Here is a 26,964-nt window from a genome sequence, read left to right as displayed (position 1 = left end):
ATCAATTGTATCGTCTATTTAAAAATTTCAAGGCATTTGGTTAATTTTTGGCAGTTTCCCGAGCATTTGAAATGGGAAAGTAATAAACACAATACACGAAAAATGGCGACTTTTTATGACGTTACGGCGCACCGGAGAGCAGATCAGATAGATAAGGATGATGTAATGACGCCTTAAGAGACTTTAAATGAATACAGAAGAAAGAAAATATGAAAAATATCACCAGATCTTTAGTATATAAATGAAATGAAAGTTTTCTTAGTGAAGTCTTCGTGGTCGAGTCCCCAGATAGCACAAAACATATGGACAGACTGCCATTTGTAACAGCAAAGGACGCTGTCACTTTCAACCGTCGATCTGAGATTCTCTTTTAGTTGAATGATGGTGAGAATACTGTCTGTAATTTGCTAATAAATATTCAGAAGATTGCTTGAGTGTGCCACATTGGTTTCTGAACTGGTTATAGATACTCACATATGTAAATCAAATAAAATGTCTAAATTTAAGTGGGGTTTATCCAACTTTAAGTTTAGCAAAGATGAAACGTGACGCTGTTTTAGACACTATGACGTTATCATCCGTGCGCCGTAGGGCGATACAGTACATAACATAAAATATCATAATTTGTTTACCTATGCATATATCTATTTGAAATTTGCTATGTATATTCATAATTTATCTACTAAAAAGTGGTGAAAATTTCAGAACGCAGTGATGATTATTTTTCAAACTAGACAACTTGTCCACGATTTTACGGGACAACCCTCGTATATGCTAAGACAATGTACACATACAAGGGTTGTCCAAAAAGTTTGTGGACAATAACGTTTTTGTGAAAATAAATGGTCCTATATAAATCTTTTGTATATCAAAATATTTCTTATGAAAAAACAAATCAGGATGATATAAATTTTATTGATGGGAAGTAATATTTTTGTAAAAATCGGGGTCTTTACAGGTCGCGGATAGTGCGCACGGACCAAAGTTAAAATGACATTAACTCTGATATCAAGTGTTCAGATTAAAATGATTATTTTCTATATAAGACAAGTCAAAAATTAATAAAAATTTTATGTGGCACAAATAAAGAGGTTATAATCATTTTATGATATCTTAAGTATCGCTTACTATATAGACAGTACAAATACTAAACAAAAACCCTACCAAATATGTGTCAAAACTCGACAAAAAAAAGTGACGTCAGCCCTTCGCACGGGGCAGCGTCCGATCAAATAATAAGTTTTTATACGGTTGAAACGACTTGGAGACAAAACATTTGTTAAAACAATTCAATATTATTGAAATATATTTAGTGTATCAATTTTAGATCGGTATATACGATTTTTCAATGTGTGTACAAATTCGAAGACAATACAAGAATTTAAAAAACACTTGTTATTTACTGAAAATGAAGATTTCTATTCATGACGTTGTAATAAATCTAGAGCAGCGTCGGACTTGGGTGTGCAGTTTGTGTATACAAACTGTTTATTTAGACGACGCTCGTAAGTTTTTGTGCATTGTTTTGAATTTTGAAAATTAAATTAACTATAATCTATACTTGAAGATTATTGCTAGCATTTGGAAGTTCATTGCGCCATAAAAAAAAGAAATGAAGTGTGTGTCCTTGAACATGTGTTAAGTCAAAATCCAAATGTTTGACGTTAAAATAAAATTAGCATAACGTCAGACTGGTCCGTGCGCACTATCCGCGACCTTTAAAGACCCCGATTGTTACAAAAATATTACGTTCCGTCAATAAAAATTAAATCATTCTGATTAGTTTTTTCATAAGAAATATTTTGATATACAAAAGATTCATATTGAACCATTTGTTTTAACATAAACGCCATGGTCCACAAACTTTTTGGACAACCCTCGTATATCATCACAAATGATTTTTTTTAATGATACAATATATTTATGCCTATTCGAAAATAATGTCACATTTTCTGTGATTGAAATCCCCTAAATGCAATACAACAATGACCAATATTTTTTTTATTCCTCAACTCACATTCATAAAACTATTTATACTTTATCCTTACACAAATATCAAATCGTATTAATATCAATCTATCTGCTTACACTTTAATTATTGGAAAATAAAGGAGAAAAGAAATACATTTTAAAAATTCACCATTATTGAAGAATGAGTTAACTACATGTATTGGTAATGCCCTGGTATACCCACACACACAGAACAGTGATTCCTAGAATATACACCTTATCACTGGTGAATGAATTTATTATGTCTTTATGAAGTCTTATGAATTCTCACAAGAATTCATTATTACTCGTAGTATGTCTTTAATGTACAAAGAATAATCTTTTTACATGGAATTGTTTAAGGTACTCTGAATTCGTGAGTTGAAAATGGGAGTGTAGGGAAAACACCAAGAATAATACCCTTAAAGTTTACAGTTATTCCCAGGCCCTGATGACTTTGAGAGTCTTCACATACGTACTGTAACATGCTCTTTCTACAAAATTTAGTACCTAGCTCCTAAATTTGCCCAAGTTTGTAAAAATCTAGAGCCCATTTTGCAAAAGATCTTTCGACTAAGTAAAGAAAAATTCTTCTGTTTTTTTGTTTTTTTTACATTGAATTGAAAATAGTTTTTCAAAATCTTTCAAAAAGAAAGTAGAAAGATCAAATCACCGTAGCAATTTTAAACAGAATAATAAATTTTGCAGAATGTTAAGATCAACTTATTTTGGGTATTAGTTGTAAGAACTTTTTTGAAACTGATCACTGATTTTTACTAGAAAATTTTTTTTTATTGAAACAATAGAAATTAAAATTACCGCAAAATTGAGAAAACAAGATTGTTTTTTGGAGAAAAGACAATTTTCTGAAACTATATACATGTAATTAGCTTTTATTTGTACTGGTAAAATAACCCATGGTATAGTACACCGGTATCAGATTTTCACATTTTTTATATCACAATTTAGACAACATTTGGATATCACAATAAAAAAGCGATGTATCGAATTTCACCATTACTGAAAACATTTCGATTTCACTCATTTACTCGGTAAACTTATTTTCCAAAACGTTAGCTGCTTCCTGGCAAGAGCTGTTAATCAGTTGTTCAGTTATCATGGAACAATGTGAGATTTAATTCTGAATGAAAAAATCCTTTTAGTAATTATAGTTTAAAATCTGTAAATTCAGATCTATGTAAATCTAAACAGAAAATCCTTTTGAACCAAAATCAAAGAAAACTTTACAATTCCTCTCCAACAACAGACACCCCAAAAAATCATAACAAACAAAATGTGTGTGATTCAAAAGTTGGCCTTTTAAAAAAAGGTCTACATTTTGTAAATTTAAATGTTTGTCACATTTTACCGAAGTTAGATGAATTAATTTTATTTTTACAGGATCAACAAAATGTTGACATTTTTTCTCTATGTGAAACTTTTCTTGACGAAAATATTAGTGATTGTATTATAAATGTAAATGGGTATACTTTTGAAAGAAAAGATAGAAAAGGAAAGGCGGGTGGTGGACTCATATATTTCAAATGATTTGAAATATAAACGGCGAACTGATTTAGAAATTAGTAATTTAGAAACATTGTGGCTTGAAATTAATCTTAAGAATTCTAAACCTATACTTTATTGTTCAGTTTACCACCATCTGCCCCCTCCTGCTGGGTAGACGATTTTGTTAAAGGTTCAGTGCGCTACCTGCTGTGACGATCAGGAAGTGATTATTACAGGTGATTTCAATATAGATATGCTCAAAGACCCCCCGCAAGTTGGTCATCTGCAATTGTAGATTTGGGAAACACAATTAATTAACACCCCAACAAGAAATTACCAATAGCTCTAAAACTCTCATTGACCATTTCTACACTACGCACCCTGCTAACATATGTGAAATATCAGTACCCCCTGTAGCAATGTCTGACCATTATCCAATATGTGCTACCCGAAGATCTAACAGCATGCAACGCAAAGGCAGACACACTGAAATACAATACCGTGACTTTAAAACCTTTAATGATGATTTTTTGCATGATTTAAATAATGCAAATTTTGATGAATTAATTCTCCTGCATGATCCTGATGAAATTTTAACATATTTTTATGCAATTTTCAATTCTGTACTTAATAAGCATAAAGTTAAAACAAAGCGTGTGAAATCAGCGCACAAATGGTTAACTCCAGAAATAAATGAGGCTAATTAAAAGAGATCAATTTAAACAGGGAGACATGGGCAATTTTAGATTTTGGAGAAACAAGGTCACCTCTCTAATTAATGATGCAAAATCTACATATTATAAGACAGTAATTGAAAATAGTTCTACATCAAAAGAAATGTGGGGTCATTTAAATCAGCTTTCCTCAAAATCAGATAAATATTCTCTTCCAATATAACTTATAATGGATTAGAATTTGATAATTTAAAAGACATTTCAAATGCTTTTATAGCATTTTGCACATATTCCAAGAAAATTGTTAAATAATCTTTCATTGACTAGTTTTGATTCAGAAAAATTGAAAAGATACACGGAAACAAAACTTGGAGATCAAGACTTTTTTGAAATTCCATTGATCAATCAAAAGTTTTGATATGTTAAATAGGCTTGACATAAACAAATCTGCTGTAGACTTTCTCTTAAAATTTCAGCTAGTGTAATATCCAAACCTCTAACACACTTAATAAATTCCAGCATAATATACAGTTAAAAATAGCAAAAGTAACTCCTCTTTTTAAAAAGGGTGATAAATCAGACCCAGGAAATTATAGACCAATCTCAATCTTACCAACTATTTCGAAAGTCTTAGAGAAGCATGTAGCAGAAAATATACGAATCTTTACTTCTCACTATGATTTATTAATGAAAGCACAATCTGGATTTAGTTTCACTCTTGCCAGACAGCTCTCACAAAACTAACTGATAATTGGCTACATGCAATAGATGAAGGAAATTTCGCATTACATTGTTTTAGCAAAGCATTTGATCTTAAATCATGATATACTTATTACTAAACTTAAATGCTACAACGTTGTCCTATATCATCAATGGTTTGATTATCGTTGTCAAGTGTTACAATTGGTGCGTACACATCTGAATCACTGCCTGTCACAGCAGGTGTGCCACAGGGAGAGAGGTCCTTTGTTATTCCTGTTATATATTAATGATTTACCATTATCTGTTGAACATTGTAATATTGATATGTTTGCTGATGACACTACAATGCATTTTCATGGTAACAATATTTCATATATTGAAGCAGCTCTGAATCAAGACCTTTTTCAAATACAAAACTGGTGTCAACAAAATCAGATGATTTTGAATACAAAATCGAGTATGTTACATAACACATCATAAATCAAAATTAGAAAACGCTAATCTTCATTTACAACTTTCCAACCCCTTGAAAATGTTACAACAGGAAATTATTAGGTGTTCACATTGATCATAATCTTCAATTTACTAACATGTAGATGCAGTTTGCAAAACTCTTGCATATAAATTATTTACTCTACAAAAATTTTCCTTCCATTGCATACTAGAAAGCTTTTTATAACGCATTTATTTTACCATCAATTTTATATTGTCTATCTATTTGGGGTAACTACATTCACATCGATAGAATATACAAACTTCAAAAACGAGCAGCTAGGATTATTTTAAATGAAAAATACGATGCACCTTCAATGCCCTTGTTTAACATATTAGGCTGGTTAACAGTTCATGAACTTCTATATTTACAGAAAAGCATTCTGATGTTCAAAACATTCCATGGTATGTCTCCTGATTATATGCATGATTTTTTTGAATTTCAAAGTTGTGGATCATACACGCTACGCTCACAGACAAATTCAGAACTTCGTTTACCAAAATTTAAAACTAATTTATTTAAAAATTCTTTGCAATATTCAGGGGTTATTATAAATGGAATGAGTTGATTACGGAATTCCCAATCCCTTTCAATATTTAAAAGTAGGGTAGAACATTTTTTACTTATGTCATCTTCATGAAGAAAAAAAAAAATTCATTCCTCTGAACTTATAATGAAACGAAAGTGTTTAATTTATTTAGTGTAACAAAATGTGTGTTTATATCTTATTGTTCCATGTTTGTGATTATTGTCTTTATTATTGTATAAAACATTGTATATGTGTTTTTAAGAAGGCCCCGATAAGACTAGTGCTTAATTTACCTTCTATAAATAAAGTATTATTATTATTATTATTATTATTATTAATATCTGAAGCAAAAAATCCTTTTAGTCAATGTTTTCCTTTATTGTAAGCTCCTGATCTGCCATTCCAGGCTGCTTCGTGTTCTTGAGATAAACAATCCAGAGAAGTAAAGCACAAATAAAACCGCGGTTTCTCCAAACAAAAGGTAACTGAACCACATCGGAGTGAAGGTCTCCAATGACGATGATTTATCATAAATCCCACCGATGCCGCCACGAGAAAAAGTGAGGCTATTTTGCCCGTAACTTTTAAAAATTTCTGTTCTGTCCACATAAAAACGGTTGGAAAAATTACAGACATAGAAAGCCCTGCTAAAACAGAAAATATCCATACACCATATATGACGTCATATTGTGACGTAAGAAGAAAGCCAAGTAATGATAACAAAAGCGCACAGTTGTAGGTAAAGATCATTTTCGCGGGGCTGAACCATCTGACGAGGAAAATTCCAAAAACGTCCAACAGCAAATGAAGACCAATAGGCGGAAGTGATGTAGCTTCCATCTGCATTTGACCAGTGTAATTGTGACGTCACAAATGTTGTCAGGAAACCTGCAAAACTGTTCTCTACGGCTACGTATACAGCTATATAAACTACCATATTTATGAATCCTACAATTCGTAAGCGTCGATGAGACTTTCTATCATTTTCTTCGTCTTCTGTTTTCTCTTTTTCAAGTCTCTTCTGCAGTGATATACAGCAAAAGACAATAAACGGAAGTGACGTCAAAAAACAAACCCCCGTAGTAATAGTATAAAAATGTAAATCAGTTGTTTGCACCTAGCCGACTGCGCACTTGTGGATAAATTGCTTACATTGTACAAGTTTTCAATTATTCCTGTACTATTTATAGAATTTGAGTTAAACGTTGTCCTGTTCATCACGTGATTATCGTTGTCAAGTGACATAACATACGGTGCCGTTGCTAAGGGAGAGAGTCCAACAGCAAACGCGAAATGTAAAGCGTTGAAGTAAGCATCGCCTTCATTTCCCCAGGTCACAACCATACCTGCATTTCCGCCTATTAAAAACAAAATCGAGTTACATATACATATATGTTTTTCTCCTACGATTTCCTATTAGTCCGCGTAAGGATAAGCTACATGTATACAATTAAGATTCAACATTTAATATTTACATTTCCAATAAATTTTCCCTATAATTCTTTACAAAATAAAATGCAGTATATTTTCTCATGAACTACATTAGGTATGTATCACAAATAAGCATGAATATCACCATTGTTACGTCATAATACCGCTCTTGACGTCAAAAAGTCAAAAAATATAGTGCACAGTGTTTTGTTTTAAAAATACCAGTTGAACGGCGCAAAGTTATGGCAAGTCATCAGAAAAATAATGTAAATATAAGAAATGAATTTAATTTTTGAAGATTCATGAGGTTATGAACTACGACGCTTCACGCCGGCATATTTATCATGAAGCGCTAACTCATGAATCTTCAAAAAATTAAATTCATTTCTTAAATATACCCGATACTTCGTGTGTACTTACATGTGTCCAAACCGCCACCAAAAGCCCCCTTAACAATATGAATAATGACCATGACCTCGTACAACCCACACCACGGAATAATGGCTACAATGACGCCGTATCCTGCGGTGGCAATAAACATGAGCAGGTTTCTGTCTAAGACTCGCTTGTCAAAGAGAAAGCCTGTCAACAAAGAGCCCAGGAGGTATCCAACGGTCCCCATGGTAAAGAACAGAGACCCCTCCTCGAGTGTAGCGTGGGAAATAAGTCTTAGGTCTGGAAAGGTAGGTCCAAACTGGCCTTCCACCCAGCCCTGAAAGACAGAAGTTAAAAAGTTGATTATTATAAAATTCGATCGCTACTCTTGACTTTCATCTACATGCTGTAAGTTTTATTGTATTACATGTATTCATATTTTATTGTACGAGAAGCCGCGCGTGCTTCATGAAAAGTATGGAGATAAAGAACAGTTATTCAAGATCAGAATCATAAAACAATATAAAATAGGAGTAGAACAAACACGGACCTTCAAAACACATCAGAGGTGGAATCAGGTGACCTGGAGGAGTGAGCATCCCATGTCGACTGGCCACATCCGCCTTGTGCTCCGTGTCATGATCGGGAAATTACGGATAAATCCGTCATTTATTTAGTGTATAAATAATTTCACTAACAATTAGTACGAAATGCGTCATTCATCATTTGACTCAATGTTAAATTGTATTTTTTTTTGACAAGATCATTGTACCTATAATAGAACTTACTAAATGATGACTTTAAACGAGACTGCTGATATGCTTGTTTCATCATCAAACCTGAGAAATTTGCTTAATATTTTTATATTATGAGGTAAGATACCTTGAATAGCAAAACCAAACAGAATAGATTTTGTGGGTTTGCTAAGACATAGAAGAAAATGAATCCTTTGAGAAGTCTAGCTAGTCTTACCAATGTCACAAAGGAAGCAATATACGCCATGGTCATCATGTACTTCTTTCTGAAGAGTTGATCTTTCTTCAATTTATTCCACAGTGATCCACCATCTTTGTCGACATTTACATTTTTCTCTCCCTTGAAAACCGTGTTCTCAGTAATTAGCCCTTGCTCTGCTGAGTATTTCTGGTCTTGCTCATTACAAGTTAGACCATTTATGGTGGTATTCTCTTCCAATAGCTTATCGTCTGCTTCAGTTCTCACGATTCCAGAGGCAGCCATCTTTAATGTTCTAGCGAAAAAGGGTGAAAATAACTCAGGGTGATCAATTAATAAAAATTTCAGACAAGCTAAATCTGTGAACTTGGTAAAAAATCAGCGGTAATATAAATTGCAGAGGAATAAGCATCCCCATCGACCGATTTAAAAATACACATTCTGCTAGATTTCATAAAAAGGCCTTTAGACAATCTGGAATATGGTACATGTGTACATTAGTTATTGTAAAAATAGTGCAACACTTGTAATTTGCTCTTGTTGTCAGGCATTTATCACATTTTCTCCATTACTGCTATACTTTCATTATACTCGTTTTGTTAATCTTTCTGTATTCAATTTTTCTGTATTCTAACTGGTTACTTAAAATACGTCAATACGGGTTTGTGGGTGTTTCTTGCAGCAATTATGTATCTCAGACAGATTTGAAAAACTAAAGTAGAGGGCGAAAAGTTCCCTCAGAGATCTAGAGTGCTTGTTAGTCACCGATTTCTCTCCAAATCTTGATCTTTTTTGTTTTAAAATGTCAAAGAGAGCTTGTATAATATATGTGATTTGTTACTTTAAAAAATAGCCTTTTTTAGAGTAATTAAGCACAGATTATCGAATTCTATTTTTCCCCCAATTCTTTCATCCAGAAACAATGTTTTGCGAACAAGAAATAATAAACAGGATATATCGATTGTTTTGATATGTTATGATAAAAGAAATAGATGTACGGGACTTTATTGTTTACGTGCAATGTTTGCATGGTCCTAGCTGCAGATCTGTAGCGTTAAGGTTTTATATATATTGTCTTTGACCATAACGTTATGGTCAAAGACAAATATATAAAACCATAACGCTACAGATCTGCAGCTAGCATGGTCCACGCTTCTCTATAACGTTCCCTAATCTTGATGAAACTTACAAGTTACCCTAAGATTTTCTTTCAAGTAATATTATTAAAGCGTATCATGTTTACTTAATACATTCGCCGTTAACAAATCTTTTTATCATCTTGTACACAAAATGTAACTAAGAACATAATCAATTGATTTTGTTTTTGTAAATAAATGTGTCTACTTTTTGAATTATACCATTAATATTTGTACTATTTAGACTTTAATTAAATCTTAAATAATATCTAAGAATGTACCTGTAATATCTTATTCAACGCTCATCATTACGAAGTCTGTCTGGTATTTGGTACGACGTTTATTTATTTATTTTTTTGACCGTGGTGTGAACCCCCCTCCATCCCCCCGTAGAAAAAAAAAACCTGGATCCACGCCTGAAAACGTTATAACATATGAACATACATGTATTTCATTTATTTCACCAAAATCATAAGGTAGTATTTACCTTTCCCCCTCACAATAGATTTTTTATATTTCAATTGAGAAAACAATTTTTGACATTTTTTGAATTTTAATTGTAGAATCCCCCCCCCCCCAAAAAAAAACGAATGTGAGGGAAATGTTTATACTAGTTTATGCTTTTTGTTTAAAAAAAATGACCTTTGGGCATGTTTAAATTTTTTTCAGATTTATCACGTTTTGACACTTAACAGGAAAAACGTTAATATTTTTATCATATGGATATTATTAAAATAAATGGACTTCCATACATGATAAAACAACTCGAGATATAAAGTCACGTTACTATCGATTGATAAACATTTAAAATAAATAAGCTTACCTTTAAAGCAAGAAGGGAGTTTCCTATTGAGTAATATTGTAGTTTTATGAATACATCATACAATATCTATAACAAATGAATATATTTTCATTATTGCACGTGTCTATGCAATAATAAAGTTTACAACAGAGTTACTGTTCCTACATCGTCCATCTTTCTTATCGTGTATGACAGCGTATTCGTGTCATTTTGAACCAAATGAAAGAAAAATTCAGGCACACAATCAATTATATTTTTTTTTCTTTGGTACATTAATAGTGAGTATCATACATGGAAGAAAAAATCTTTACTTATTCTTCACTTTTTTTTCATTTTGAGCACGGCTGAATATTATGGTCATCTTTTCATATAATTGATTATATAGACGATTTACAGGTAATTTTGTATTCACTTGTATTTTTCTGAACAAATGATTCTGTAATTACATTCGTTATTTAAATGGAAGCAATTTAAAAAAAAATATATTAAATTTAAGTTATTTTTTACTTTATTTTTATAAAAAAATATTAAATGTTAATGACTTTTTACTAATTTTAAAGTCTTTTTACTAGCTGACATGACCATTCTTGGTTTCAAAGAAAAACCATGATATCTTATGTAAATAATAAAGTACGTATTCTGAAATTAAAGAGGATTTTTATAAGCTCTTAACAGGGTGTATGTTTGTTTCCTGCAGTGTATGCCGTTAAACACCTGCTGTGGATACGTTATAATATCGGTTTATGCCGACAGATACCCGCTGTGGTTACAGGTATCGGTTTATGCCGACAGATACCTATTGTTGATAAAGTATAACGGTGTATGTTATTCTCCCATGACTTGTAGTTTGATATGAATTTCAAGTTATCTAACATGTCTAACGAGTTGTATTTTTATAAAAACACTTAACGAGTTGGATAAAAATCTCATCTAACCACAAATCATTCTTTTCATTCTTTGACTTTTACAACACTTTCAATATTTTTCACAGTTTTATACATGAATCCTCTTTATCTTACTTCCGCGAGATAAAGCAATAAGTTACATGAGTGAAGTGGTGTCCCAGATAGCATGACTATGTTGGGCCAACATTTGTTAAAGGTTGTATGGTTGGCGTTGGGGGAACAACGCTGGGCCAACGTTGGGCCAATGTTACCAAGTCAACCTTCTCGACCATGACGGAATTCCTATGTTGGCCCATCGTTGGTCCAACTTAAGCAACTTCCATTCACTTTAGTTTCCAAAGAAGGAAGGATTATGGCGTTGGCAATACGTTGGACCAATGTTTATAATACACCCTTAAAGAATGTATATTTACAAGCTGGTAGTAGTATGTTGGCCCAACGTTGGCCCATTGTTTGTAATACACCCTTAAAGAAAGTGCCTTATCAAGTTTGTAGTAGTATGTTGGCCCAACGTTGGCACAATGTTTGTAATACATCCTTAAAGAAAGTGCCTTATCAAGTTGGTAGAATTATGTTGGCCCAACGTAAACCCATTGTTTCTAATACACCCGTACAGAACGAGTCTTATCAAGTTGGTAGTAGAATGTTGGCCCAACGTTGGCACAATGTTTGTAATACATCCTTAAAGAAAGTGCCTTATCAAGTTGGTAGTATTATGTTGGCCCAACGTTGACCCATTGTTTGTAATACACCCTTAAAGAACGTGTCCTATCAAGTTGGTAGTAGTATGTTGGCCCAACGTTGGCCCATTGTTTGTAATGCACCCTTAAAGAACGTGTCCTATCAAGTTGGTACTAGTATGTTGGCCCAACGTTGGCCCAATGTTTGTAATACACACAAGTGTTATTTTGTTTAGGTCTTCAAAGATGGGATATTTATATTGGGCCAACGTTGGCCCAATTATTATACTGCCAACTAATTGATGGTGTCAATTTTATAATTAGCTGCTGAGCTTTACGTTGGGACAACGTTGGTACATTCTGAAATAATCAAGAGGACTTTCTATGTCCATGCTTATCATTGGATGACTACTTTTGTTTAGATATGATATTTTCAATATTTTAACTTTGCACTTAAGTGATCAAGCACCAAAGAGTGTTTTATTCTATTTTTTTGAATTGTGTATATGCTTATTTATTTGTAATAACCCAGATAGCAGAAAACCGTTGGCCAAATCTTACATTATGGTTGTATTATCTATGTTGGGTTACATTGATTGGGCCAACAATGGCCCAACATGGAATATTGATAGCTGGTTATGTATAATAGTGCGCTAATGTTGGGCTTACTGTTGGCAAGATATCATAAAACTATTATCATATATTTGTTTGGGGATTGGCATCGGCCCTACGTTGGCCCAATATACCATGAATCTGGCTGAGCATCATGGGTAGACAACATCCGGGCTACTTGTAATTTCCGCGCCATTTTAAATCTGACACGAGCGTAATGAGACTGATGCCTTGCATATCTGCATCCACTCTGTAAGTATTTATAATATGTTTGCTTCGACACAGCTTAAGGTAGGATTCTTCTCATATTTCTAATATTTAAAAATTCATGAAATTTTCTCAGAATCAAGAAGACAATATCAGTAAGTGATAGTATCAGTGAAATTAAATTTGACCGTTTTATATTAGAGGCAAGGTCAGGTCAAGGTCATTATCTTTTTCCTTCACATTTAGAATAAAAGAATACTGTTCCCAATCATGTAATACCTACTTCTATTTCAAAAGTTTAATGATTGTTCTTTTTGCATAAAAACATATTACTATATCGGGTCTATAGCACGATATTACCAAATTTACATAAATAATTTAACTTAACTGGATATTGGCTAATCCGAATTTTCTCTGTTTTTCTTAATTTTTTAGGATATATTAGTTATTTTCATATGCTTCCTATATTTAACTTTTTCTTATTTTCACTATTAAAAAGTAGTCTTATAAATGTACAAAATGATACAAAAACAAAAAGTTTTGATCGTTTAATAAGAGAGAAAAAATACTTTTAATGGATTTTTGGCTCAAATCTGCACTTTGATAGGAAGCGTTTAAAAGCTAACAAAGTTCTAGTTTGTTTGAAAAATCATATTTGTTTGATATATTTTGAAAGTTCAGTCCCTCATTATTAATTTAACTTACATTTGAAAATCTCTCCAAGTCTTCGATTGTGTAAAAATTATAGCTAAATTCATTGTTTTATTATAATTTTGAGAGGCAGAAAAGAACATATTTTCATACGCCACCATTCCGCCAAAAATATAGTCCCTGCTAGTTTTCAAACGCAGTTTACCATTTCTATTTAAAGTTGTACATTTCTGATGAGGAAAGAAAAATATGGTCTTTTAAATTCCTTACACCTCAATATATAAGACATATAAGCAAATATACTTTGAATGTTTCATCTAGTCAGAAACCAGAGAAGAATCCTACCTTAATTAACGTTTATAGTTTAAACGATATCGTGTACAAATCTGTGTAAATCAGTGCAGAGGCCAGGTGCTGTTGAGTCATCACTGTCCCAGATAGCAACATTGGGCCAACGTTGGGCCAGTGTTATCAGTTACATTGGGCCAATGTTGGCAAATGACATTGGCCCAGTGTGAGTTTGCTTATCGGCTCAATGTTGGCCCGATATGTTGTGCCAACGTTTGCCCAATGTAGAGTGTTAATGCTACAGATATTGGCCTAACGTTGCGACAACATTGTCCAATTGAATGCGACATTGGGCTAATCTTGGCCCAACGTCAACAAGAACACTGGGCCGATGTTGGCAAATGACGTTGGCCCAGTGTCATTTTGCTCATTGGCCCAATGTTGGCCAGATAAATTGGACCAACATTGAGCCAATGTGTATAAACATTTAATTGTTACAAATCTGTATATAAACAAATCCGATAGTCTCTAAAATCAGAAATAAATCTAACACCAATCCTTCTTGAAAATACAAGCTAGCTAAAATAAATTTACAAGGCTTGTTAAAATTCTTAAAATTTATCAAAACAAAATAAATTATCAGTGATTAAATTTATTGTTTCTATACAAGAAAAATAAATGAAAGTATAAAATAACAAATGTGTTTTGATACAGTTAAAACAATAGATAATTTGCCCCTTATTTAGATTGAAATTTGTTTTTAGTAGAATAAATTCCCGAAGTCTACCACTCATTTTACGTATATACACTTAAAGTCGAACACATGATCAAACATGTTGAAAATGTTGAACATGTTGAAGTTAAAACAAAATTTATTCAGTATTAAAACATATATTGGGTCTTTCATGTAAAATGTTTTCAGTGTACCACTGTACCGACAAATTTTCTAAACATGTATTTTACTTTGAATAATAAATTATATGGGGCAACATTGAATCAGTGTGATGATGATGATCTAGCGTAGAAATTTTATGCATAAATGCCTTCATCACGCAAGCTAATCGCTTAATCACACCATGAAACAAAAAAGACGGTTTTTCCTCAATTGACAGCTTAAAAATACACGTGTATAGTGAAATACTTGTAAATTTAATCGTATGTTTACTCTTTACTGAGAAAAGTAACACATGTATTAAGTACTAAATACTACAATTTTAGTGCTACTGGAGATTCTAAATAGACATTGAGAACACAATCAAAGAATGACTAAGGTATGCCAAGGACAGGGATAAGGGAGGAAGAAACGGACAGAAAAGAAAAGAAGGGGGGAGGAGACTCCGGAGAGAGAAGAGGAGACTTAGGAGAGGGATCAGATTGAACGTGGCAGTGCCTAGTAACTTTTTTCTGTTATATACTGTGCAATACCTGTAGTTCTCTCCTTTTCTGTGCCTGTTTGTCGGTAACAAACACGATGCAAATGCCAGAAACATTTTTTTGTGTAAGTAAAAAAAATTGCGGGATTCATTTTAGTATTATTTTGAGAACAGGATGACTTTGTTTATTTTTTAGACGTGCTTATTGATGTATGCAATTTACTGAACTTGTGTATAAATTTACATCAAAGAGGGAGTATACAGTTATGTAACCCTACATGTTTCGAATCAAGTGAGCATCAACTTTCTGTTCTTTATTAATGTTTTCTTCATGCACTGAGCAATAAAATATTAGTATTTTATAATACTATTTTATATTCTGATTTCTTTTTCCTCATTATTTTAATTAATGTAGAGCTACTTACAGGGCAATACTTGTTGATGGTAATTTTATGAGATATTGTGAATATTTATTGAACTATTAATCTAACATATATAGTATTGAAGGTCTTTTACCATAACACTGTACTACAAAACTACTATAACCTTGATATATATAGTTTATTATTCAATTTTGAGGACAAATGGCCAACCTGTGAAGAAAAATGAGTTGTCCTGATGGAGAGCTAATAAGATACAAAGCAACGTTGGCCAAAACGATGTAATTTGCCTAATATTGAAAGAATAAGTGGCCCAACAATGGCTCAATGATATCCGTTCGTTGGTCCAATAATAAGCCAACAAGTTGGTTTGATTAAGGGCCGATGAGCAAATTACCGTTGGCCCAACATTATTTGCTTACAATGGCCCAACTGTACAAAAATGACGTTTGCCCAACATTGAAAGAATACATTGGCCCAACAGTGGCCCAATATTACCTGTTACATTGGCCCAACTATAAGCCAACAAGTTGGTTTGATTAAGGCCGATGAGCAAATTACCGTTGGCCCAACATTAATTGCTTACAATGGCCCAATTGTACAAAAATGACCTTTGTCCAATATTGAAAGAATACATTGGCCCAACAGTGGCCCAATATTAACTGTTACATTGGCCCAACTAGAAGCCAACAAGTTGGTTTGATTAAGGGCCGATGAGCAAATTACCGATGGCCCAATGTTAAATGCAAACGGTGGCCCAACATAAGGAGCATTGTTGGCCCAACAAAGGTCCAATAACATCCTGCTATCTGGGCGTATACCAATACCGGTAGAAACCGGTTGTGCACAATTTGCAGTGTAGGAAGAGGACAAATAATAATAGTGTCCACAAAAACAATTTGACTACGGTACAGTTTGCTAAGATAGAAACACATGAGTATTCCATATTTACAAAATGTATTGCTTCTCAGTATTATACCTGTATATATTGCTAATAAGAAATATTACTTTGACCGTTCCTTAGAAGATCTCAATTACATCTGTAACTAATTAAAAAACATATTTCTTTGCTTTTGTCATAGAATTAATTTGTAATTGATTAGAATCTTTTGATGAATGTTCAAATCACTGTTATCCATGGCGTGACTTTTATTCGTTTAAAACAACGAGCTCCTTATCCGCCACATTAGAACGTTTTGTTGTTATTCTCTTAGAGATCAACAATCCTGAGAAATAAAGAACGAGTAAAAGTACCGTTTCACTGAACAACAGGTAGCTAAACCACATAGGGGTATAGTTCTCCATCAAAGCGCTCATAATCGGTGGATTCACCATAAATCCCACCGAAGCCGCCACGAGAAAAAAGGAGGCTACTTTCCCCGTGACCTTTAGGAATTTCTGTTCTGTCCACATAAAAACGGTGGGAAAAATTACTGATAAAGAGAATCCGGTTAGTGAAGTAAAGATCCATATGCCATATATAGCGTCATGTTGTGACGTAAGAAGAAAGCCTAGAAGAGACAGCAAAAGCGCACAATTATAGGTAAAGATCATTTTCGCTGGGCTGAACCATCTAACTAGGAAAATTCCCAGAAAACGTCCGGCAGCAAACGATGCCCAGTAGACAGAGGTGATGTAACTTCCATCAGCATTTGACCGATGTAATTGTGACGTCACGAACGTTGTCAGAAAACCAGCAAAACTATCCTCCACAGCAACATATACAGTCATAAATATAACCATGTTGATGAATCCCAGTATTCTAAGCCTTTGGTGAGGTTTTCTTTTATTTTGTACCTCCTCCATTGTTGTATCTTTTTCAAGTGCTTTCTCTAAGGATATACAGAAAAATACAATAAATGGAAGGGATGTTAGTAGACATAGTCCTGTGGTCATAGTGTATGGAATATAGATTAACGATTCTTGAAAGTCATTTGATGCTTGCGCTGAAGAATTATTGGTCGTGTTATATATGTTTGTAACTTCAAATAAACCATGGGTAGAGTTGGTAGAGTTTGGGAAGATCATTTGGGGACCATTTTCGTCAGGTGACAGAACATAAGGTGATGCTGCCAAAGGGGACAGAATTCCACCAACAGCAAATGCAAAATGTAAAGCACTGAAATAGGCATCACCCTCGTCACCCCACGTCTTAACAAGTCCCGCGTTTCCACCTTGGTAAAAAAACAGAATTTTATATGATTTTAAAGAAACCATATCAAACAGATCCCTTTCTATGACTGAAGGTGTTTTTTTATACAAGTTACACAGGCAAAAGTGGCTCCTATAAATTTCATGTGAATTCTTTGCACGAAAAAGACACAAAAAACGAGACATGTGAAATTTTTATGTAAACTTTCGGTGATTTTGACATACATTTCATATGAGTTTTACATGAGCATATCACATAAATATCATGCAAAGAAAACCGAAGAAAAGGAAGTTAAAAAAGGATTTTTGTGAATATCATTTAGACTTTTATTCACATAATATTTACAGGAAAATATATTCATGTAATTTTCATTTGATTTTCACATAATTTTCAAATAAAAAGATAACCACATGAATATCACATAAGCCACTTTTCCTTGTGAACTTATCAATAAGTTGGCATTTAATTTATTTAGAAAATTACTACTTACTTAATTCTAAATTCATCAGTGAAATATCTTTTAAAAGAGAAATACACCCATTCTGGCCTTTTTCATAGTCGTCATCAATATTCGAAATTACCTTTCCTAAACATAGCTTCTCCATATCAGTGAAATATTCTGAAGAGGGACGTTAAACAGTATACATTCAATCAATCTCCCTATAAATTTGTATTTTGCTTCACAATCACAATTATAATGTTAAAATTGAGTTCTACAAACAGATTCTTACTGAAATAACACTTTCATACAATATTGGTGAACCATGAACTTACAAGTGTCCAATCCGCCTCCAAAAGCACCTTTGAAAATATGTATAATAACCATGACCTCAAACATCCCACACCAAGGTATAACTGCAACAATGACACCGTATCCGGCGGTGGCAATAAACATCAGCAGGTTTCTGTCTAAGACTCGCTTGTCGAAGAGATAGCCTGTTAACAATGAGCCAAAGAGGTAGCCAACGGTCCCCATGGTAAAGAATAGAGATCCTTTCTCCAGGGTTGTCTTGGCAAGAAGTCTGAGGTCTGGAAAGGTAGGTCCCATCTGACCCTCTACCCATCCCTAACAAATATTGGTGGAAAATATTTGACGAATACCCCGTAATGTAATTGATAAGTGTGGAGTCAGTTTCTAACTGTTGAGATATTCCATTAAACTCTGTTCTTTTATCATCGAAATATTTGACTTATCACGTATTTTACATTACATTCATTTTTTTTAAATAAAAGAACACATTTCATCGTTTGTTTCATTAATACTCACAAGTGCCAGAAAAGAAGCAATGTATGCCACTGTCAGTATGTATTTCTTCCTAAAAAGTTGGTCTTTCTTCAACATAATCCGGATTTTACCTCTTATTTTCTGTTCAGTTTGCGTCCCTTCTTCATCGTTTGATCTCTTCTGGTCATCGAAGTCTTGATCTTGGTGATTTTCTTGAAGTCCTTTCTTCTCAGATGTATCTTTCATTGTTTATTACTATTATTAATTTGCTTTTAATTAGAATGTTCGAACACTCTTCTTTTTCAACGAGCAACTGTGTCCCTCATTTGCTGTAGAATTTTCGAAGAATCTGCTGTCTCTCTTTTGTTGTAGAACGTTCAACAATTCTTCTTTTTCAAGACGTAGCTGCCCCTCATATACTCTAAAATCTTGTAAGAATTTTTTGAAAGAATCAACTGCTTCTCAGTGCTCTGGAGTGTTCGCAGTATCTTCTTTTTAAGAAGCAAATAGAGAATGTTCGAAGGGAGGCAGGCGTTTAGAAAAAATATTTTATCATTTTCGTACTGAAATCTACCAATCTTTAAGCAAATTGATTACAAAATACTCCAAAAAATGAAAAAAAAATTAATATCGTTTATTTTTCTTCCACATTTTTGAATATTTCAACATATTTCTAATTTTACTTTTTCGTGTCGTTTATACAAGTCATAAAGATAATATCATACAGCTAGTATCGCAACTGATTTCTTTTTTAGAATTGAAAAATAAAAAAAAACCATTATAGTAATATGCACCACCTAGATTCTATTCCATATCTACATATAGATAATTTTTGATAATTGGATAGAAATATGGAATTCTCAGAAAAGACAAAAAAAAAAGCTTTTAAAAATTATTGAACTTTGAAGGAGAATTATAAATAATCAGTATACACGTGTTTTTATTAATTAATGATTATTCAATTTCACAAATACCTGTCTGCCAATGTTAAACCTGTAGGAGATAAACAGAATAAATAACTCCAGTTCTTGATCCCTGTTTCAGATCTCGGTCAAACTGTTCTGGAAATACAGTTCCACCAGTTATATCACATATGGAGGACCCTAGATATTATTTATCTAAATAGACACACATGTTACTTTAGCTTTAAATGCCTGTTTATCTTATGATACAAAATTCGAGGATTAATCCAAGTTATTGTCAAAACTTCGCTACTAGTCGACATAAAACAACAAAAGTATACATGCTCGAAACTATATTACTTTCAAGTCAGAGCAGAAAAATTCAAATTCAACTATTCATACCTTTTCAAAATTAAAAATTAAATTAAAAATACAACGTGTAATTATAGTAGTTGCCGCACCTAAATAACGTCGATCATATGACTATTACGCGCTGTCATACACTTAAACGCTTGCCATTCATTGCATTATGTCAATATTTCACATTTACGAACACATACACATATTTCACTTTATTAATTATTTAAAACCACAGTACAATCATTCTTTTTCTTTAATTTAGTCCTCTGTCGAAATTCTATTATCAGTACCATAACACAAAGTTTCTCATATCACACTAAGCTTGGCACGCCTACTTTTTTGATAACGTCACCATTGAACGTTTCCGTCCAACCTCCCTTCGTATGGTCTTCCTATCCTTTGCTGATCATTTAATGACCCATGGCCCTCCCCAAATCGCTGCAAATCTATAAAAAGTCTCATTTACATTTTTTTCCTCTGTGAGTCTGATTAATCATCGTAACTGTCCCTACTGGCGATTTCCCCATTTTGAAGCTAAAAATTCATTAGGCTGATTGCAGTGTTTTTCCCATTTCCACATTTCCTTTGTTGTTTATGATAAAAAAAATAGCCATATCGTCACTTAATTGTCAACTGGAAAATAAAAAATGTCGTGCATTTTGTCAACCTGAAATAGTGCAATTATTTTTTAATCATCCAGGAATTCAAACTTGAATTCAAGAAAAAAAAAACCTTTCACAGCAAATATGCTTAACATGTCAAATATTATGTTTAATTAGGCGGGTATTGTAAAATAGGGTTTACTCCTTAAGAGCTATGGCATTTGATACCTTTGGATCCACCCATGTATCTTTGTGACCTTATTTCTGACCTAGCAGGTTCTTAATCGTGATCTGAAAGGCAAGATAGAGGTTAAATTCGTCAACGGAAAGGATTCCATTTAATTTTATCACATAGAAATAAGGTAAATCCAAGTATTTGCCATAATGTCGTCAATATTTATGTGGTTTTTTTTTCAAATTCAAGCATAATCATGTATCATGCAGTTATTCTATAATTTATTTTTGTTACTCTTCATGTATTTTAATGATAATTGTGGAAAAAACTAGCATTTGTAATATTAATTTTATACATATTTTCATAAAAAAAACCTATAAATTAAGATTTCTTTGTGTCCTTTACAAAAAATACATGTGTATTCCATAATGCTTTTGTAAAAATCAACATTCCTTAAGCAAATATTTATCATCTTTCGTAAATAATAGAAATAAACAAAACCTTTATAGAAATGTAAAATTAAAATAAAGCACGTTACATGTCTTTTGTGTAGTGAGCTTTTTTACGTTCAGACAGGGCACGAAGATGGCAGGAATGAGAAAAATATAAGTGAAAATTGAGGCAGAATAATTTCAACAAGGAACTCATATGTGGCTAGTTTAATGAAATGAATAAACCTGGTTCAGACAATGAGGGTCAGGGTGATTTAGTGCAGGAGCTAACAACCGAGGACCTGCTGAAAGAGACAAAGAAAAATGGCAGGAACTTCTGGTTTAAATTGAAAACGGACCAACATTTCCGAAGTAAATTCCTACTGACAATAGCATACATTGCCTCTTTTCTTACATTAGTAAGTTATGAAATGAACTTATAACTTTTTATTTTTGTGCATGTAAAGTATAACAAAAATAACGTGCTTTTAACTTGAAAATAATTCAATTGTTGAAGAAACCAGAACATATAGCATTTTAAGTTGACTTGTGGGGTGTGTAATTAGGTCTGAATATGTATATCAAGCACGACAAGTGCGTTAAAAAAAGTTACACGTAAACCTTTTACTATGATGATGTACGTACTCTGAACATTCTCTGCATGTCTTTATTTGCTTGTCTTTTATGAGTAGGCATATTTTATGTATTGTTATAAAGCAGAAAGAGGAATATTTCGCGGGGGGTGGGGTGGGGGTTAAAATGATTCGTTTGAAACTATTTTCGGGATGCATGCATTAGTATACTACTGTAGATCACTAAATTTTAGCGACATCTTATTTTCGCGAGATAGTCATTGACTCTTTATTAGCGAGACAAAATTTTCGCGAATTGTGGTCATTGCTCTATATAATCTTAAGGAATTCTATAATACGCGAGAATGAAATTTTCGCGAGCATTCCGTCTCGCGTAATTACGCGAAAATAAAGTTCTCGCGAATAAAAAGTGATTTACAGTATTTCAGTGTATAGATATACATGTAACTAAATATTTTACTCAATATCTAAAACATCAAGAAAAGCATTTTTTTTTTCATAGGAATTCTTTGATGAGAAAGCATATTCCAAATTGACAATTGTCAATTTGGAATATATTTTCTCATCAAAGAATTCTTATGAAAAAAAAATGCTTTTCTTGAATTTATTATGTTTTGTTCTGAAGATCAAAACTATATGGTAATGCTGATGTATATCGTTAATTGGTCCGTTTCACGTCTGTAATTATTTTGAAGGGATGGGGCGAGGGACAGTTCGGACCAACATTTCCAGATCTGCTACATATCACCAACACAAAACTGGAGAAAGGTTCCCTATTCTTTACCATGAATACAGTAGGGTACCTCCTGGGGTCAATTGTGAATGGTTTCCTGTTTGACAAGCGTCTCCTGGATAGAAACCTTTTGATGTTTCTGATCATCGCCGGATATGGCGTCATCCTTGCTGTCATACCGTGGTGTGAAATATATACAGTTATGGTCATCGTATTCATTATAAAAGGGTCCTTTGCTGGGGGCCTGGATACATGTAAGCAATCCTGATTTCAATTATCATAGAAAATGTCATATTATTAATACCTACTGTACTTTTATTTTCAAATTAGAGGGTTAAATGTATACAGATATCTTACTTACGTGCTGCAATTAAATAGCGAGTTCATATGCAAAATTTTTCAGAACATTCAAATATGATTACTAAATGTATCAAATACATTTAAATTGCATATTTCTCTTCCATTCTAAATAGGCGGTAATGAGTTTTTCTTTTACAGGAAACTGGGCTTTATAAATGGAATTAAACTAATATTTAAAGTTATTTCAAATTGAGGTCATACACACTAGTATGCTGCTAAAAACATTGGTTTTGAATACCTTTGGTTTTGGTTTTGAAGTGATCTGTTATATAATTTGCAACATTCAAATATGATTACTAAATGTATCAATACATTTAAATTGCATATTTCTCTTCCATTCTAAATAGGCGGTAATGCAGGACTACTAACTACATGGGGCAATGAAGGAAATATCTACTTTAGTGCATTACATTTTGCATTTGCTGTTGGTGGAATCCTATCTCCTTTGATAACTGCTCCTTACGTTATGCCGCCCAGTGATAACGTTCCCGTAATGAATCTCACAACAAGCACTGTCAATTCTTCAGACATTTCAAATTTTACCATTGGAAGGAATGGAAGTAGTTACAACGTAACTAAACTGATGGAAACTTCTGAATCAATGATTTATATACCATATACTGTGACTGCAGGACTTTGTGTTATGACCTCACTTCCGTTTTTAATTTTTTGTGGTATCTCTCTCCAGAAAAGACTTGACAGGGACACCTCGAAAGAACAAGAAGGAAAGATTAAAAAGAAATCAGCTCGACGTCTCCGAATCACTGGTCTCATAATTATTCTTTTTTACATAGCCGTGTATGTAGCTATTGATAAATCATTTACAGGATTCTTGACGTCATTTGTTACGTCACAGTTGAACTGGACAAATGCTGACGGAAGTTATCTCACTTCTGGATACTGGACTTCATTTTCTGTTGGACGCTTCCTTGGGATTTTCCTAGTGCAATGCGTTCGCCCGGCGAAAATGCTATTTTCATTCAATTTGATGCTACTGATATCTCTTCTTGGCTTTCTACTGACGTCACTATATGACGTCATTTATGGTGTATGGCTATTTACTCTACTTATTGGTTTTTCTTTGTCCATCACTTTCCCAGTGGTGGTTATGTGGACGGAACAAAAATTTCTTCGGGTCAATGGAAAAGTGGCTTCTATGTTTCTGGTGGCTGCGTCCATTGGTTTTATTGTGAACCCTCCATTCCTTGGGGGTTTAATGGAGACTTACACCTCAATGTGGTATTGTTATCTGTTATTGGGGGAATCAGTTTGCCTATATGTCCTTTACTGCACAGATGTTTATATTTCACGAAAGATCGCATCAAGACAAACCCCCGCAGCAGACCAGGAACTTTCTGTTTTACCGGGAACGTAATTCAGCTATTTTCCTTGTTTCTAGATGTTAAGAAAAAGTCCGTGTGGGAAAAGTAGGTTTTATCGGCAAAGGAAATGGAAACCACGCAGCAATCTTAACATATGGCATACATTTACAAATATTCATGTTTCGCTATGTTCCACACAAAAACGTTCTAATTTGCTGCTTGTTAAATGGAGACATTTCAATGATATTATTACAATCTAGTGTTTTTTGAAAAAATATATATTTGCACATTAAGTTATTAGTAAGTAGTTAACTAATTAAAAAGGTTAACCACAGGAAATCAAACTACATGTACACATCTTTCGTTTGGCATCCTTACAATCATCAATACATGGTAATAAAAGTTGTGCAACTGAGAAAGAAGTACTGAATTAAAATGTGTATTAAAATATGTATGACTCTTTAAAAGTGAAATGGTTTTCATTGTACGATAAAAAGTTTGTTTTGGATGTATTGTGTTTGAAATGATATTAAAAATGTGTGATCTCCTAATTTATAAATAAATTAATTAACTACGCGATTGCAAAGATTAATTAATGAAGCAGAAACGATACCAGAACTCATAACAACTTACTGTATGATACATTGACACAACATACTCTTACGTATACTGTCCACATCATAGAAATATGACGTTACCTTCTCCCCGCAAGCACATTCTAGCGCGGTACGAGTTTCTTTAAAGGTTTGTATTAATAATTTTAACGCAATACGTGTATTTTAATAAGATTAAAACGTTCCTTTTTTGTAAAATTATGTACAATTCAAGGGAATTTCCATTTAATTAATGATTAAATGTACTTTTGAAAGTGCGTGGAAAATGCAGGATTGCAAGGAAGCGGTATATGCATGATTTTGTGTTAGAAATAGGAAAAGGTATATACATGTTTATGCATTGTAATACGTGACTGTGGGGAAGGTAGTTAAATAAAGAGTATTGGCTTTCGGTTTTGTGATAGCGAGGGGACATTGAATCTCGTTCTTCTGTCCATCCGTCAGTTTGTGTGTCTGTCTGTCTGTCATAAACACTTTTACCTTGTTCATATCTTTCGAATAAGAAAAGAAAGGAATTTCAAAGGTGTATTACCTATGATAATCAAGACCTTTCTAAATAAACTATGATTTTTAGCCCATTAGTGACCTTGAAGCTTTACCTTCTTTTCAAAAATTTAAAAATTATATTTAATTGGTCATAACGTTTTAATGAGAAGAGATCGGGTTTCATATTAATATTTGTATTTCCTGTGACAAGACCTTTCTAAATACCATATGATTTGTGACCCCATGACTTTGCATCTTGATGATTTACCTATTTTTTAGATAAATGTTATTTTGAATAGGAAGAGATAGGGCTTTCATATTCAACATGTGCATTGCCTGTGATAAGATATATCCGAGTTTGATGTGATTTATGACCCCTTGACCTTCACGATTGACCAAATTTTCAAAGAATCAACTTCGGTGATATATTCTCAATTGCATACGATAGGGCGTTCATATATGACACAATATGCCATAAATAAAGACATCTCTCCCACAAAGACATCAAAAGCGGGGAACCACAATTCTTTGAAATTGCTTGTTAACTTCCAAGAAATAATAATTATTCTATGCATTCCGGAGAATAGATTTTGGAACTACAACATTGATTTTGAAATTGTCTTTAAAAATTCTTACTTACATGTACCTACCGATTTACTTTTTATCTAGAATCGGGAGAGAGCAAACAAACATTATTTAAAAATTGTCCTTATAGATAAAGTCAATAAATTCATGAATGTAGAAATAGACAATTATAGTTTTAAAAATGTTATTTTCAAATTGAAACAACCCCAAACAAAACGAACAAAATATAGCCAGTACTGATCAAAATCAATAATGCAAAGGATTGCCTATCGTATGCAAGTTTCTCTTTCCGTGAGATTGTTATATATTTCTATTTAAAACACAAAGTAATTAGACTCTTGAGCAAGGGTAATAAAATTGTTATTATTAATAAAAAAAATAAGCATACGCTCTTGGAATTTAAAACATACCAATTTAAGAATATCTCCAATGTTTTTATTATGTTTTTATATAAATCACTTGTGCCCGTTATATTTTGTAGTACTATATAAAAACAGGATAATTCGCTAATTTTTTGCATTTTGAGATGCCCCCTCTGGTAACAAGGCGGTATAATTTTGTGTTTCTTACATATAATGTACAATATAGTATTACTCATCATATATTCTAGTTTTAACACAGGGTCTATGGTAGTTTTTGTATAATATGCTTTAAAGTGCTAAAAAGTGGCACTTTCCCATATAATCCTGTAGTAAATGTACCTGTATTTTGAGACGACCACTTAAAAATACCTGGAC

The 26,964-nt window shown here is 33.0% G+C and overlaps 2 protein-coding genes and 1 pseudogene across 2 annotated transcripts; 1 reads left to right on the top strand and 2 right to left on the bottom strand.

Annotated features, from left to right (window-relative positions):
• Nucleotides 1-6,269: 6,269 nt before the first annotated feature.
• LOC134280289 (sodium-dependent glucose transporter 1A-like) lies at nucleotides 6,270-10,757 on the bottom strand (annotated as a pseudogene).
• A 6,078-nt stretch (nucleotides 10,758-16,835) lies between these two features.
• Nucleotides 16,836-19,310, bottom strand: LOC134280288 (sodium-dependent glucose transporter 1A-like). The gene is made up of 3 exons (XM_062762692.1): nucleotides 19,107-19,310; nucleotides 18,614-18,905; nucleotides 16,836-17,861 (listed from the first exon to the last, which is right to left on the bottom strand). Exons 1-3 carry the CDS (start codon nucleotides 19,308-19,310, stop codon nucleotides 16,837-16,839), a joined length of 1,521 nt encoding a protein of 506 aa, XP_062618676.1. The 3' UTR covers nucleotide 16,836.
• Nucleotides 19,311-21,770: 2,460 nt separating this feature from the next.
• LOC134280285 (sodium-dependent glucose transporter 1A-like) lies at nucleotides 21,771-24,895 on the top strand. Its single transcript, XM_062762686.1, has 3 exons — nucleotides 21,771-21,953; nucleotides 22,823-23,114; nucleotides 23,568-24,895. The coding sequence occupies exons 1-3, from the start codon at nucleotides 21,771-21,773 to the stop codon at nucleotides 24,593-24,595; spliced, it is 1,503 nt and encodes a 500-aa protein (XP_062618670.1). The 3' UTR covers nucleotides 24,596-24,895.
• The last annotated feature ends 2,069 nt before the right edge of the window (nucleotides 24,896-26,964 follow it).

This window comes from Saccostrea cucullata, unplaced genomic scaffold, assembly GCF_032062105.1.
Source record: "Saccostrea cucullata isolate Sc308-1 unplaced genomic scaffold, CSIRO_AGI_Scuc_v1 ctg518, whole genome shotgun sequence".
In the NCBI taxonomy this organism is placed as follows: domain Eukaryota; kingdom Metazoa; phylum Mollusca; class Bivalvia; order Ostreida; family Ostreidae; genus Saccostrea; species Saccostrea cuccullata.
Note: the sequence above shows the minus strand (reverse complement) of the source record. Positions and strands in the feature narration are given on the sequence as shown.

Excerpts from the sequence above, each read along its gene's own strand:
- LOC134280288 (XM_062762692.1), bottom strand. The coding sequence starts at position 19,310 with ATGAAAGATACATCTGAGAAGAAAGGACTTCAAGAAAATCACCAAGAT. Across the intron at positions 18,906-19,106 it reads TTGCTTCTTTTCTGGCACTT|GGATGGGTAGAGGGTCAGAT; the intron begins GTGAGTATTAAT and ends AATATTTGTTAG. Across the intron at positions 17,862-18,613 it reads TGGAGGCGGATTGGACACTT|GTGGAAACGCGGGACTTGTT; the intron begins GTAAGTTCATGG and ends TTTTTTACCAAG.
- LOC134280285 (XM_062762686.1), top strand. The coding sequence starts at position 21,771 with ATGAATAAACCTGGTTCAGACAATGAGGGTCAGGGTGATTTAGTGCAG. Across the intron at positions 21,954-22,822 it reads TTGCCTCTTTTCTTACATTA|GGATGGGGCGAGGGACAGTT; the intron begins GTAAGTTATGAA and ends ATTATTTTGAAG. Across the intron at positions 23,115-23,567 it reads TGCTGGGGGCCTGGATACAT|GCGGTAATGCAGGACTACTA; the intron begins GTAAGCAATCCT and ends CATTCTAAATAG.